This window comes from Etheostoma spectabile, chromosome 6, assembly GCF_008692095.1.
Source record: "Etheostoma spectabile isolate EspeVRDwgs_2016 chromosome 6, UIUC_Espe_1.0, whole genome shotgun sequence".
NCBI lineage: Eukaryota > Metazoa > Chordata > Actinopteri > Perciformes > Percidae > Etheostoma > Etheostoma spectabile.
The window spans coordinates 10,047,852-10,062,019 of record NC_045738.1 but is presented as its reverse complement, the minus strand read 5'-3'; the positions used below and the strand labels follow the sequence as shown (position 1 = coordinate 10,062,019).

The 14,168-nt window shown below is 40.3% G+C and overlaps 1 protein-coding gene across 1 annotated transcript; it reads right to left on the bottom strand.

The window, feature by feature from the left end:
- Positions 1 to 263: 263 nt before the first annotated feature.
- tars2 (threonyl-tRNA synthetase 2, mitochondrial) lies at positions 264 to 13,881 on the bottom strand. The gene is given in 20 exon segments (XM_032517972.1): positions 264 to 533; positions 618 to 732; positions 2,333 to 2,405; positions 2,510 to 2,611; positions 3,097 to 3,197; positions 3,627 to 3,699; positions 5,306 to 5,340; positions 6,027 to 6,164; positions 6,753 to 6,915; positions 7,011 to 7,211; positions 8,197 to 8,314; positions 8,379 to 8,409; positions 8,457 to 8,513; positions 10,460 to 10,538; positions 10,627 to 10,688; positions 11,182 to 11,290; positions 11,733 to 11,854; positions 12,531 to 12,645; positions 12,731 to 12,906; positions 13,667 to 13,881. Coding segments are annotated over 20 exon segments (2,097 nt in total). The 5' UTR covers positions 13,751 to 13,881; the 3' UTR covers positions 264 to 390.
- Between the last annotated feature and the right edge of the window lie 287 nt (positions 13,882 to 14,168).

The window sequence follows — 14,168 nt, the reverse complement described above, 5'->3', positions numbered from 1 at the left end:
CCTCTCCTATTTTAGTCAAATCCCCCCTCGGATCCTCCCTTTCTTCCAGTCTTTTAAAGGTATGGCTGGTTTTCTATTCTGATATCATGACACACACTTGCGTAAGAGGGAGGTTTGTACATTTATTGGATTCTAGCTAACAAATTGCAACTGTAGCGGAGTATTGCCAATATGAGACGGATAAGGATCTTAATATAGCCTTAAATCTCTTCTGTTCTTTTTCAGATCAGCAGATGTCATTAATGGACAAACCAACAAGTAAGGAATCTTTTATATACCTTTATTACAAATTTTAGCAGCCATCTCTTCAGACAAAGTATTACATCTTGAAAACGTAAAACAAAACAAATTTATTACATCCGTGACTCATTATTTCCAGGACTTTTTCCATTAAAACTCGTCTAGGTTGCTCCTGGTGTCTCGTAGCTGGGTAAGGGATGTCAGCACCTCCTCTGTCGGCCTCCTCCCAAGCTGTTTACCGCCTCTGCTTCTCACATTTACTGTTCCACTCTGACTCTCCTTATCCCCCACCACTGGACAAAAACACAAAAATAAACTCTTAACATTTAACATCAGTAGCAATAGATATATTAAGTAGCCACAGTTTTCATCTTTACCAAATATGTAGTTGTACTGGGCCAGCTGAGCAGAGCGAATCTTCTTATTTAAGGTTGCTCCCTGATCATCGTTCAAATTTGCCATGAAGCCAGCTTCACACAACTGCCGGAACACCTAAACAGAAGAGATGCACTTCTTTTAAGATTGTATTTGTAATGTTCTCAAAATAAGAGGCAACTTAAAAAGGTCCAATGTCATATATTTACTGTAATAAATCCGAAAATGACTCCGGTGCGTCATCAGATATTAAGCAAACACGTGAAAGTTGAAATACTATCTTTTCTGACAACAATGCTAACACCAGTATAAGGGCAGTAACAATACACCAAACTTTGGTTGGATTCGGTTCACAATTTTTGACCCACAATTCAATACAAACCTTGATTCTTTTTTTTCTTTTTTGGGGGGGGGGGGCTAATACAAAAAATGTTCTGCCACATGACATTGTTTTGTCATTGATTACATCCGATGCAACACCAAAAATTCTAATTTACCTTAAAATAATGTTTACAAAAGTTGTTTTAGTGGTTCATAAACTCGTTGAAATGAGACATAAGAATATTGGTAATAATTCCGCTCCCAAGCTGTAGGGGGAACAAAGAGGAAAAGTAGTTTGGTGCCTACAGTTAAGGTGCTGGTTGACAAGTAGCTAATGCTAATGTAATTCTTGGTGGGTAACATTAGATTAAGTCGTAAGATTACGACACAGTTCAACACGCTCATTTATTTGTAGTATGATTGTTTTGACCACAGTTAACAACTCTGGGCTAACCCACAAATTCTACCCAACCTAAAAAACGGTACGTTTCTTACAGTTGCATGACCAGAGGTGTAGATAAAAACCCCGGGTAAATATTTATCGAGTTGGCTAATTTCCTCTTCAACAGGTGAGAATTAGCTTTAGGGTAATATATCACGGCTACTAGGAACGGGCATGTTATGTCATTTCAACATTTGTGTACTTACATTGAATTACATAGCTAGAGTGTCTGAGTTGGTTACTCACAAAAACAATCGAGACACAGCCAGTAAAGGGATCCTGGCTGGCCCTGGCTAATGCCGCCATTCTAACCCCGCTAACTGCTAACGTTACCGGAGGACCAGGCAGGTGTGCCACGGCTGTTAACGTGTATTCTGTTCAGCGGCCGTAGCCGACAACAGTGAGTTATTTTAGATAAGAGAGGGGGGCTTTAAATCGGTAAGAGAGGAGTTTGCAGTGTAGCGTTTGCTCCCATAACTCTTAACCAATAAGGTGTGTTCAGTCGGGTGGAGAGGATGGAAAAGTAAAGTTATTTTTAGTGGTTCTTACTGTATAGTTAAAAGCCAAGGAAGTGTGTCTTTCCATCCGGTGGAGAGGGCACGAGGTTTTGTTTTTAGCAGTTCCTACCGTAAGTCTAAGCAGAAAAGGTGTGTTTGTCAGTTGGGTACAGAGCCCCGTGTGAGCACAGGCTTTGTCAATACAGCCAGCATTTAACGTTACTCCGTTGTGAAGTAACGTCTGGCTATGTGTGACAAGTGTCTAGCAACATTGTTGTGGATGCTGCGGGCTCAGCCTGGCAACCTCAGTGAACTTCTAGTCTGGGAAGAAGGAGGCAGGGGAGACGACTCTCTCCAGTATTTTGAATGTGTACTGCAGTAACTATTTTAAACACTAGCTGTCAGTATTACATATTGCACCTTTAATAATGACAGAAAGACATCATCATAGACTGACCTGTTTGCTGTATGACTCACTGTTGCCCCCAATAGGAATTACCATGACCTGCGCTGGGGACAACCACAGTGGCCTGGGTGAGGTAAAAGGAGAGGTGATGGGTTAGGGTACACTGACTGCATCATAACAGCCTAATAAAATGCATCTGACTCGACATGATTATTAATGTCTCCTCACCATTTCCCTCCAAAGTTTTCAGCCAGTATAGCGATCATTCTCTCCAGTGATCCCAGTACTGCCCTGTGGATCATCACTGGCCTGTGCAACTGTCCGTCCCGACTGACAAAGGTAAAAAGAAGGAAAAGATGGTTATCAATAGAATGAAGGTTGGATTATATAAGAATATACAATGTCAGATGATGTAAACCTGGCTTACATCAGATATTTTTCCACAGCATTTATACCGTAGCAGCTTTCGTTTTAATCTCCCTCTGATTATTGATCAATGTTGCAATGCAAACCATGAGGGAACAAGGGCAGACTAATTGAAGGCAAAAAGCCGTTTAAGGCAGAAACAGGGAAAAGATTGGCCTAAATTGATAAATTCAATAAAAGGACTCATCTTTCATGATCAAATTAGGTCCCTAGGAAGTTAGACTTCTGCCATTTTAACTTGAGCAATTACAGGATATTCCTATACAGCAAGCATGTTGGTTCAACAGAGAAGAATATGCTACAAAAGTGCCAGCGTGTAGATTTAAATAACTATGCATGTATGAATTTTAAGATTTTGAGCCAAATGCAGAAATTTATAACTGACTCACCCGACATACTGAAGATCAAATCTGATCGGCAGCTGGAAGTCCAACTGGATTGTGGCACACTGGTGTTGTCTGCCAATAGCATCTCTGATCTGGATGTCAATCTATGAAGAAGCATGGAAGAGTGTGTTAGCATTAGGCTTTATTTCTCTGTTGTGATGCTGCAGGGGAAAAACTGCATTTTTGTGGACAGAAGTGGTAACAGATGGGTTTCCAAGAGAAGCTGATCTAGCAAATTGTGGCTAGCACACCCTAGCTAGATGAGTGTGAAGAATGTTTGTTTGTTACATGGAGTGTGTCAGTGTGTATCTAACCCCACCCTGACTTGACCTACCTCCACTCTCTGTGCTTCCACATGACATCTACCTGAAGCTTACTTTCTCTTGTTGCTTACTGACTTGCATGATGAAAAGTAAAAATAAAATTGCCTCAAAGAAGGTAATTCACAAGTTAAGCTCCTTTCTGTTTTCATAAAATACTTTTGTGTGTTTGGAAATCAGTTTCTTTTACTGCATGTTGCCCTTTCCACTGACCTTTGGTCCATAGAAGGCGCCGTCTCCTGGGTTTAACTCCAACATTCCAAAGGCTGCAGACTCCTTCCAACTGCTACACACACACACACACACACACACACACACACACACACACACACACACACACACACACACACACACACACACCACACACAACACACACACACACACACACACACACACACACACACCACACACACACCACACACACACACACACCACACACACACACACACACACACACACACACCACACACACACACACGTTAATGTAAGAACATTAATGCACCACTTTGTTGGTTTGTCTGTGTGTGTGTGTGGCTGTAAGAGCGAGGAAACATAATGTTCAATTACACTCAATTTATTCAGCTTAAAGTACCACTGGGCCTATTTAAAAAGGCATCCATGGTGATTTAGTGATATACATCTACCAAGAAGCCCGAAGCGCAGCAGGTTTCTATAGGAAAGTACCACTCGTATAACTGATTGTGGAAATCATTACACCATGTAAATTAATTTGTTTCAAGATTTTTTCCCCCATAGGAACTGCACTGAAACTGGGTCCAAAATACAGTGCATACAGATTTGAACAGCTGGACTGTATAGGACTAGGGTTAGGTACTGAAACCAAACGGTAAATTTTGTTACCTCTTAAATGCTTGCGTTACCCTCCGGTGCTCGGAAAAGGACGTCACAGGCAACAGAAGCATCGCTGCACATGACTCTAGTGAACATTTTACTTGCGGCAGGTAACGCTAACTTTTATCTAGAAGATGGCTTAAACCCAGTTAAAATGCTTAAAGTACCCATGTTATGAAAATAAATCACCTTTTCTGGGATTAGTTATTAGTCACTAGTTATTGTGTGTCTCTGGTGGTTCCACTCGCATACAACAAAAATTATCCATGCCGTTTTGAGTGAGATAGTGGTTTCTGAATGTCCTCTGCCTTCAGTCTCCGGGTGAGCTGTTCAAAATCTGCACGGCTTTCTACATGACTAGCCGAGATGAGGTGGCTAGCTGCTACTCATTGCCATGCAAAACACTGCTACAACACACACTTGTTTACCATACTCTACAAAAGAACTACTTCCATGTCTCTGTTCTGCCGGTATTCCACAAGTGTCTCCCAACAAAGACAGTATAGAAGTAAGATATCTCACTCTGTAGCTAAAACAGAAACCCCAAACATATGATGAAAGAGGCTCTGCAGCAATGTGCAGTACAACAAAAATATGGTGTTTTTTGAAAATGACACCATGTAGACCTATTCTGGTACAACCTCAAAATACAATTATGAACCTGAAAATGAACATAATATGTGCACTTTAAAGCTAAACGGTTTAAAGTGTGGGTGCATTTAACTAGAAAAGGATTGCAACATCGGGACGTGCAACAGTCTGCAGCTAACGTAACGGTGCAGCACTGCACTTTTCGAGACACCATGGCCACTGCCAGTTGGAGATGTTGGAGAAACAACGCAGACAAAACTTTTGGTGCACTTCAAGAAATTCAAGTTGTTGTTGTAGTAACGTACCCTTTAAAAAATGTTTAGTTTAAAAGATTGCCAAAGAAACAACCCTTACCCCAGAAAGAAGCTGAAAAAAATGTATTGTCTGTCAGGTTAACGCGCTTTCAGCTTCACGAGAGCAGCCATATTGTACACTGTGTGACGCATAACCATGTGATAAGAATTCCTCCAATCTGCGAATGAGACTGTAAACCACAGCACAGAGAATGCACACAGTCTAGTGTTAACTAGTGGTTAAAAAGAAGTACACAGATTATTTACTAAAGTAAAATAACCAATACCACACTGTAAAATACTCTATCAGAAGTGGGTCAGATTAATGTAGTGATGTAAAAAGTATTAAAATATTTCTCTCTGAAATGTAGTTGAGTAGAAGTAGAAAGTAGCATTAAAAAAGTATAAGCAATTTAAAGTACAAGTACCACAAATTTGTACTGAAGTACAGTGTTTGAGTAAATGTACTTAATTACATTCCACCACTGGTGTTAAGTTTGTAAAAATAACAAATAATATTAATAGTTAATAATTCTTTGTGTGACTGATGTGCAGCCAAAATATTTTTTTTCCTGTATTGTACTGTATATACATGTATTTGTTTTAAAAAGAAACTATCAAAGAAGTTGAACTTACGTTTTTTTTAATAGCTATGTTATATTGTTAAAAAGACATTTAGGAGCTATTCCTTCTTCTGACAATGGTTGTGCTAGTTAACTGGCACTGTTTAGACACCGACAGCATTTAAAAAGTCGTTTAAGCTCCAGTATTGAGAAAAAAAAAACATACCCAAACCTATTCAAGACTATGTATGATTTTGGCATACCAAAATATGATAAAATGCCTGCATGTGTATGAAATGTGAATGTATGTTTACCTGCTCAGCATTATCCCATTGTTCAGGCTCCCCGAGGCATGGTGTAGGACGTGTAGACAGGAGGCAGTGGAAGGAAAACCCAAAAACTTGATACACACTCTTCACAAAATCCAAGCATGCCACAATCTCTTCTTCCAGCTTAAAAGAAAGTTGAAGACAAGGGCAATAAGAGGACACATTAATGTCAATTAAGAGACTGAAGACAGGGAAGTTTATTTACACACACACACAACACCAACACACACACACACACACACACACACACACACCACAACACACACACAACACACACACACACACACACACACACACACACACCACACACACACCACACACACACACACACACACTCCATCAGTATTTCAGCAGCTAACAGAGTGATGATTATCTTGTGACTATGATCTCTGTGAGTTAACATAATGCCAACAGAAGGTATGAAGGAATGCAATAGGTATCACGGGAACTTTCCAGTGCACTATTTAGGGGATCAGGATTATAGAGACTGTACAGCCAGAGTGATGCACATACGGAGGTGTAATGTTTGAGCAGGACAAAGACCTTCATTCATGCAGGCAGGCAGAGGCCTCCTGGAATGTTTCTGGAGTTATTTGTACAGCCCTAATCACTGTAATATGGTCCCACATGTGTCCCATTCAATGTCTACCACACTTACTTAAATCTGCAACAAAACCTTTTGGTATGCATGTTTGTATGTGTTATGTGTACCTGCTCAGGTGTGCAGAAGATGTGAGCATCGTCCTGGCAGAACCTTCGAACACGAGTGAGACCTCCCAGCGCTCCGGAGAGCTCATTTCGATGCAGCGCCCCAAAGTCAGCCCATCGCAGAGGAAGCTCCCTCCACGAGCGAACACGCTGCTCAAACATAAGACTAAACACAGAAGAGGAGAGTGAGGTTAAGGCTCTATTAAGACACTAGAGTACAGGAATGTGTGCATGTGCATGTCTGTGTGTGCGTGCATTTACCAGTGCGCAGGACAGTTCATGGGTTTGAGTGCGTAGGTCTGAGAGCCCTCTGATGTCACAGTGAACATGTTCTCGCTGTAGTGTTCCCAGTGGCCCGAGCGCTCCCACAATGCAGTGCTGTACAGGGTTGGGGTCACAACCTCGTTGAAGCCTCGCCTTCGGTATTCACTCTACAAGACGTCAGGAAGGAAGGATGTGTGACAATGAGTGCAGGACAGGGTCAGACTGTCACAACAGTGCAATAACTGAAGGCTAATGAGTAATATCCTGACGGCTGATATGAACACATGTATATCGTCCAATTGACACAGCTAATTTATTGTTATGTTAATGCATGTACATGTTTGTGTGTGCGTGAGAGATGTTAACATGGACATTACAGTTTTAACCCAATGAAGGAAACATTCTAAATAAAGTAAACAGCATTTTCTGATTACCTAAACCGAACTAAGGTCAAAGTTGGAGTTTGCATAATCAAATTCAGACGTGGGGTATTTCAGCTTTAGTTGCGTAATTGCTAAACAGGGTTATAAAGTTTCAGTTCATTTTAAGTTGCTGCTGCAGATTCAATGCGGTAGAGGATGCAAGTGAAGTTATAACGAAGTTTCTTTTTATAATTTGTGTCTGGATGGCCAGTCAAAATACAGTAAATATTGAGTTATACAGTAATACCATAGTACTTCTATTGTAACAAATTTATGCTACTGAAATCTGCTTTCATCCTTCCACACCAAAAGCTATAATACACTTATACTATTTCATAATTTGTAAGCCCTCTCCACCTTAATAAAAACAAACAAACTTGTGTTTTTCTACATGGCCATTAGAGTGGTGTTACTGTTTGAAGTTCCACTTTTCTTTCTTAATTTATTCTGTTCAACTAAAAAAGGTCTTCGGCACCAATTTCTTGTGCAAAATTTGCATAACACCACGGGAGTTTACAGGCAACATTAATTTCTGTCCTGTAATCTGAAGAGCATAAAATGGGAATATGGAATAGTTTTAAAACTGAAAGCTTTAAATATAAATAATCAAATAGGCCTATGATTTACTTTAAGTAATTTCTTTGTAGTTTCTTGTAAAAGTCTTATAGGAACAATTTAAGTCAGAGAATTGCAGAGCCAATACTGGAGTCAGGCAAGTGAATAGAGTGCATGTTCACCTTAAAAGTCAGAGGGATTGGGTTTAGATGTTATGAGTCTTTCGAAGGAAAAAGCAGCTGCCTATGGACTTACTAGTAAAGAAGAATAACTCCTGGTCTGTGCAAAAATGTGAACACATGGCATTATGACAGAAAAAACATTCTTAAATCATTGGGTGACTTATTTGGATTAAATTTAACACCTTTTAATTTAGAATTTGTCTTACGTCCGATGGTCTGTGGCCCGTTCACTGCTTTCTGCTCCTCTCAACTCATCTTGTCTCTATCTGGAAAGGTTACACCTAAAAGAGCATCAAACCTCGAGGACTCTGTCTGATGCCTCGATCACGGGCGTACAGCTGGTCGATGTTTCACGAAGGGAGACTGAGGAAGAGAGTAAGGGAAGTGTGAGATGGAGAGAGAGGAGAGCTGGGATTTAGATGGAGTGAGAGAGGAGGAGAGGAGAGAGAGAGAGGAAGAAGAGGTAGGAGAGAGAGAGAAGAGAAGGAGAGGCAGCGAGAGAGAGAGAGAGAGAGAGAGAGAGAGAATAATAAGTAAACAAAACAGGTGACAAAAGAGAAAGGGGAAGGAAGGGTCAGCTAGAAAAGGATGGGTAAACTGATGAGTGACAGCACATCTGATGGATGGCAGTGTGTTTGTAAAGGCCAAGAACAGGAAACTGGCCCTTGACATACAACATCCTGCTGCTGATAGTTCCAGCCTGGATGCCATGGAATCAATGTGGGAAACTAGTATCTCCCTTGATTAGTAAAGACAAGGACAATTCTATTTGCCCAGCATGTGTCCCACAGGGAACTGGGCCTAATGGTTTCAAATAAAACATATTTTTACCATACAACATATTATTTATTATGGTGTAACAACATTTTGGACTGCTAATGGAAAATTTAACAAATAATAATAATAATAATAATAAAGAAACAGGTGTTGCTGTCACTGCGCGATGTGAGTTGAGTGCAGATGTGAGTTGCGCATGTTCAGATTTAAACGGTTTATGGCAAACCGTGTCATACTGAAATTTGTGAAATCCATGAAATAATGAACTTTTCTCTTTGCAAACAATAACAGAAGATGGAAATAATTTCTACAACGTTTTAGCTATCTATGATTGTTTGATTGCTAATGTTAGCTCAAAACGCCATTCAACTGACAGCCTTTGTTGTGTTTGATTGCTAACTTGTAGCTAGCAGTGAACGAACTTCGTTAAGTACTACAAAGTGCTCACAGACATTATGTCTGAGGCCAAAATGAAAAGGATTGATGCCTGATGATTGAGGAATATGACACAGCCAGGCATATGCCAGGGGACCAATGTCAATGCCCTTTTTTGAATTAAATTAAATCAACACCTATTTTCTGAACAAGCACACTTTATCAAAGGATTTGTTTTGAGGGAGGAAAAAAAAAAGCATATAGTGCTGGACTTGGTTGAGACCCACTAGAATATTTGGCAAATCCAATGGCCGAATCCGAGACAAGCCAGAGTCCAGATACCCACAAGTCCAAGACAAGTCTGAGACAATAAAAAAACATCTTGAGTCCAAACTCGGGTACTACAGCCCTGCTCTGATGTCCTTAAGAGGAATAAAATGTCTGACTTCAAATACTGCCATGGAATTATAAATTATTATTGTCCCCTTTCACAGAGTTAAATCTATTAACATACTTTTGTCCTTACAATTACTACCAAATATTCATTCATTTTCAGAATTTTAACCCTTTAAATTTTGTTTGTTTACATAATAGCACTGTTGACATGAAACCCCCACAAAAAATATTTAAAAAAAAAAATTAATTCGTATACTAAATGCCAAGGTTTTTTAAGTCTGGAATATGTCAATATTTAGTAACAATATTGTGGGTCCATAATACAGCAGCACTAACCCTAAATAATGTATGTATTTGCCCCATATGAATAACATTACAAAATCGCTCAATATGGGGAAAACTGTAAAAAATAATTGTGAAGCCAGGCTCCAGATTTAAAACCTGGTATGATGGTATCAATCCATACGATGCAATTGAATAAAAGGGCTAATGTACAAGGCACATATGGGAGCAGTTGTGCAAGAAAACCTAAAAGGAAAGAATCGTCAAGAGTACATAAAACACAAAGCAAGCAAGAAAGCAGAGAGAGAGAGAGAGAAGAGAGAGAGAGACAAGAGAAGAGAGAGAGAGAGACCACCCCACACACACACACACACACACACACACAACACACACACACACACACACACACACACACACACACACAACACAACACACACACACACACACACACACACTGGATTGTCTTGAAGACCTTGAGGAGGCCAGTGTGTGGGAGGAGGGGGCCATCGCAGACCGCTATACTGTTCCCACAACTGATCCACATAGAAAGCATTAAAAATGTTTAGGTGAAATTCAGGTGGTGTGTGTGTGTGTGTGTGTGTGTGTGTGTGTGTATTAATACTGTATACTGTGATGGTGTGGCCATTCATCTGCTCCTCAACAAGCTGCATTCTTAGTTTACTGTTCTATAAGAAGTACACCCCACAAAACACAGAAAATTCACAGTATATCAATCAATGTGGATAGCGGGACAATAGGAAGGGGCCTGACCTCGGTAAGTAAACACGGAGAGGGACAGTAGAAAATATCACTGGCACACCATAAACAGGAGCCACTCCAAAACGATAAGTAATATCATGGCTACATGTTATCAAAAGGCAACATTTAAATAAACACTCCGTTACACAAGCTGCAACATGACCAGAGAAGTTCAACATGGCAGAATAATGATCTGCAATAACAAACAGCACAAGAGAAAATGTTTTTTCATTGAAATAATATATAACTCTGTTGATACTTTGACTTGATATGAGCTACAAAGAGTACTGATCCCAGGTAGAATAAATTCACCATGCCTACATTAAGATTGATCTTCTAAATAACATATAATTGAAAGGAAAGCACAGCTGTAAATATTAACATTAACAACAGAAATCAAAAGACATTAGTGTATCTGACCTGGAAGAGCTCTCGGACTTCTTCTGTATTCAGCTCCAGTCTAGACAGAGGAAGTTTGAGGGCTGCAGCTTGTTTACATCTATCCTCCACATCACTCAGAGACAAGGCACTGCAAGTGAAGAAGAAAGATTCAGGTAAAACATTGAAAGCCAAAAAATCTGCAGCAGTAAGTGAAAGGAGAAGAGGTCAGTTGCTCTGTAAGATTAGGTGAAATAAACATTTAATAATCCCTGTACTGGAAAAAGGGTCATTATAGCAGCACTAAATAATGTATAGCTATAAGAAAATTATAATTATTGACGCAGATGTATAAATGTGAAGAAGCCACATAAGGCAGGGAAGAGAAGCCCCCAAATATTAAAGAAATACTCTATTTTGTAGTGTAGGTCAGTAATTCTTAAGCACTCTACAAGTGCAAATGCTCCACACAAGGCCACATTGACAGATTTTGCAGACTACACCATTGTGGCTAAAAGCCCACACTTGATCTCGTTTCCAGAACAGACTGCACCTGGAGTGTGTTATCAGAGACAGTTACATGAAAATCTCACCTGTTGTCCAGCAGATGGTCGCAGTAAAGCCCGAGCTCTGACGCTCCTTCTCTGCATACCTCTGCACCAAATACCTTCTCCAACACTCCGCCCAGGACGCATGCTCCTGTCCTCCATGCCGCCTAGACAGGGATGGAGATAAAGAGTATTTGTAGAGATCTAGAGCGTGTTTCGAACAGTCTTTTTGGATAAGAAATGTCCCCAACTGACCTGAAAAACATCCAAATAACAGCTAGTGAAATTTTGTTAATACTAAGAAAATAATCTTCAGAGCCTACTTAACTATCTAGCCTTAGAAAAACAGGGACACCTGGTTAGCTCAGTTGGTATAGCGGGTGCCCATACATTGAAGTTTAGTACTCAACGCGACTCCGACCTGCTGCCCTTTGCTGCATATCATTCTCCCTCTCTCTCCCCTTTCATGTCTTCAGCTGTCCTGTCATACTAAAGGCCTAAAAATGCCCTCCCCCCCAACATCAAAAAGAGAAACACAGAACCATCGTTTACAAAAGACCTAAAGACACTCTCCCTTGAATTACTTGTTCCAGCTGTATTTAAAATATAACTAACAATGTGAACTTTTATCTGACATTTTAAGTTTATTTGTAATCTCTTGATGACATTTTTTTGTCTTTTGCTGAATTATGTTTCCTTCTAACCCATTATATGTCCTTCCTTTTCCACTGAAGTCAAGGAAGGGGGACTGAGAGAGGAAATGTAACAAAATCAATTACAAACAAACTGAAACAACACAAATGCAAAAAACTAAAGTATGAAAAAAAACAAAAGAGTGATCACCTGTCTTCCCTCAAAGGTGTCAAACCCCAGAAGTTGTAGTTCGCAGTCTGCCTCTAGGGGCCGTCCAAGCTCCCACAACTCTCCATTCACCTTACTGACCAGTGCACCTTTCGCACTGCAAGCAGAGATAACAACCCTGTTATATCACTTAAGTAAGAACAAAAACAATAACGGAACACATTTCAGTAAAATTAACTTACCAGACACTCTGAGCAACAAAGAGAGGTGTGGTGACCCCAGCTGTCCCCCTTACTGTCCGGCCATCAGCCAGTCGGATACTGAGGCGAATTCCTGGAGCTTCAACTGTCCTCTTATTGCTTTGTTTTTCCCTGAAGGATTCAAAGACTCGCAGTTGCTCAGATGAAGCTGGGCACACCTGCAGACGAACAGCAAAGATGAAAAGGGCTGAAAGGAGTGCAATGCAACCTAAGGTAAATAAACACATCTATAAACCAGTTTAAAAAATAAAAAATTGGACATGGCGACATTCATGAAGGTTTGATTTCTTCCGGGCTGTTGTATTAGATTGCATTAGTTTTAACTAGGTGTGTCTAATAAAGAGTGTGTATTGATACACTAATATCAATATTGTGATGAAACAGTGTGACAAAGCTTCAATGTTGTCTTTTCCTCAGCTTGATGGGGAAGTAGTACCTCATTCTTTAAAGTATCTATTACCTTGGTCATTTATTCTCACTTTTACACCACCCACTCATAGTTTACATTAAATTGTATATGAAATACTGACAGACATACCCCAAATGATCAATTTCGAGGTATTCTGTAAAAAAAAATAGTGACAACTTTTCTTTATTTTTTAGTGAACCAAATAGGGAACTAAAAGAGAGGAAGGTGGGGTCTATGACGCTCATATGAAACACTGAACGTACAGTATATAAACCTACATTACTGGTATTTTCAAAAAAACAAGTGGAAAACCATGTCCCATACAACTGAAACTGAGATAGCGCTAGAACTAAAAAATAAAAAAAGGTTTCGCACAGCACAAAACAGCTTCACACATTTGTCAAGCACCAAGAACAACCTCTACCTCTCAACACTGACATAACACAAACTGTACTGTTAGCTAACGTTAGCTGCCGTTTTTTTCCGGCAGTTATAAAAAGCCCGCGCACCTTGCTGTACCTCCTATGCGTGCGAAACGTCGCAGGAGCTGCCGTCCGACAAATAAACTGTCGAAACATCTGTGTCACCGCCATCCTAAACACACGCGGTCAATTACAAATATCCCACATTACTGTCACCCTTCTCAGCAAGCGGCCATAACACCGGAAACCAAGATTAGGACAGCAGCGGTGACGTTGGGTGCGTGATCATATGACGCTAGTAGAAGGCAGCGTGCGCGTACCCAAGCGTCCACATGACAGCGCGCGTCAACACAGGAGGTGCACATACGGGACATGTGCAGTTGTTAGAGGGCTAATGCTAGATGTTAACACCTAAAGCCATGCACATTGAGATCAGGTACTTCTGTCAGGGTTAAAATATGCTTAAATATTAACGAAACTCTGCATACTCGGGAGTTGGCGATAGGTGACGCATAACACAAGCCCACCAATGATCACAGGGCATTAGTAACTGCGACTGCAGTTCACTGATCTACTGGTGGGCAACCCA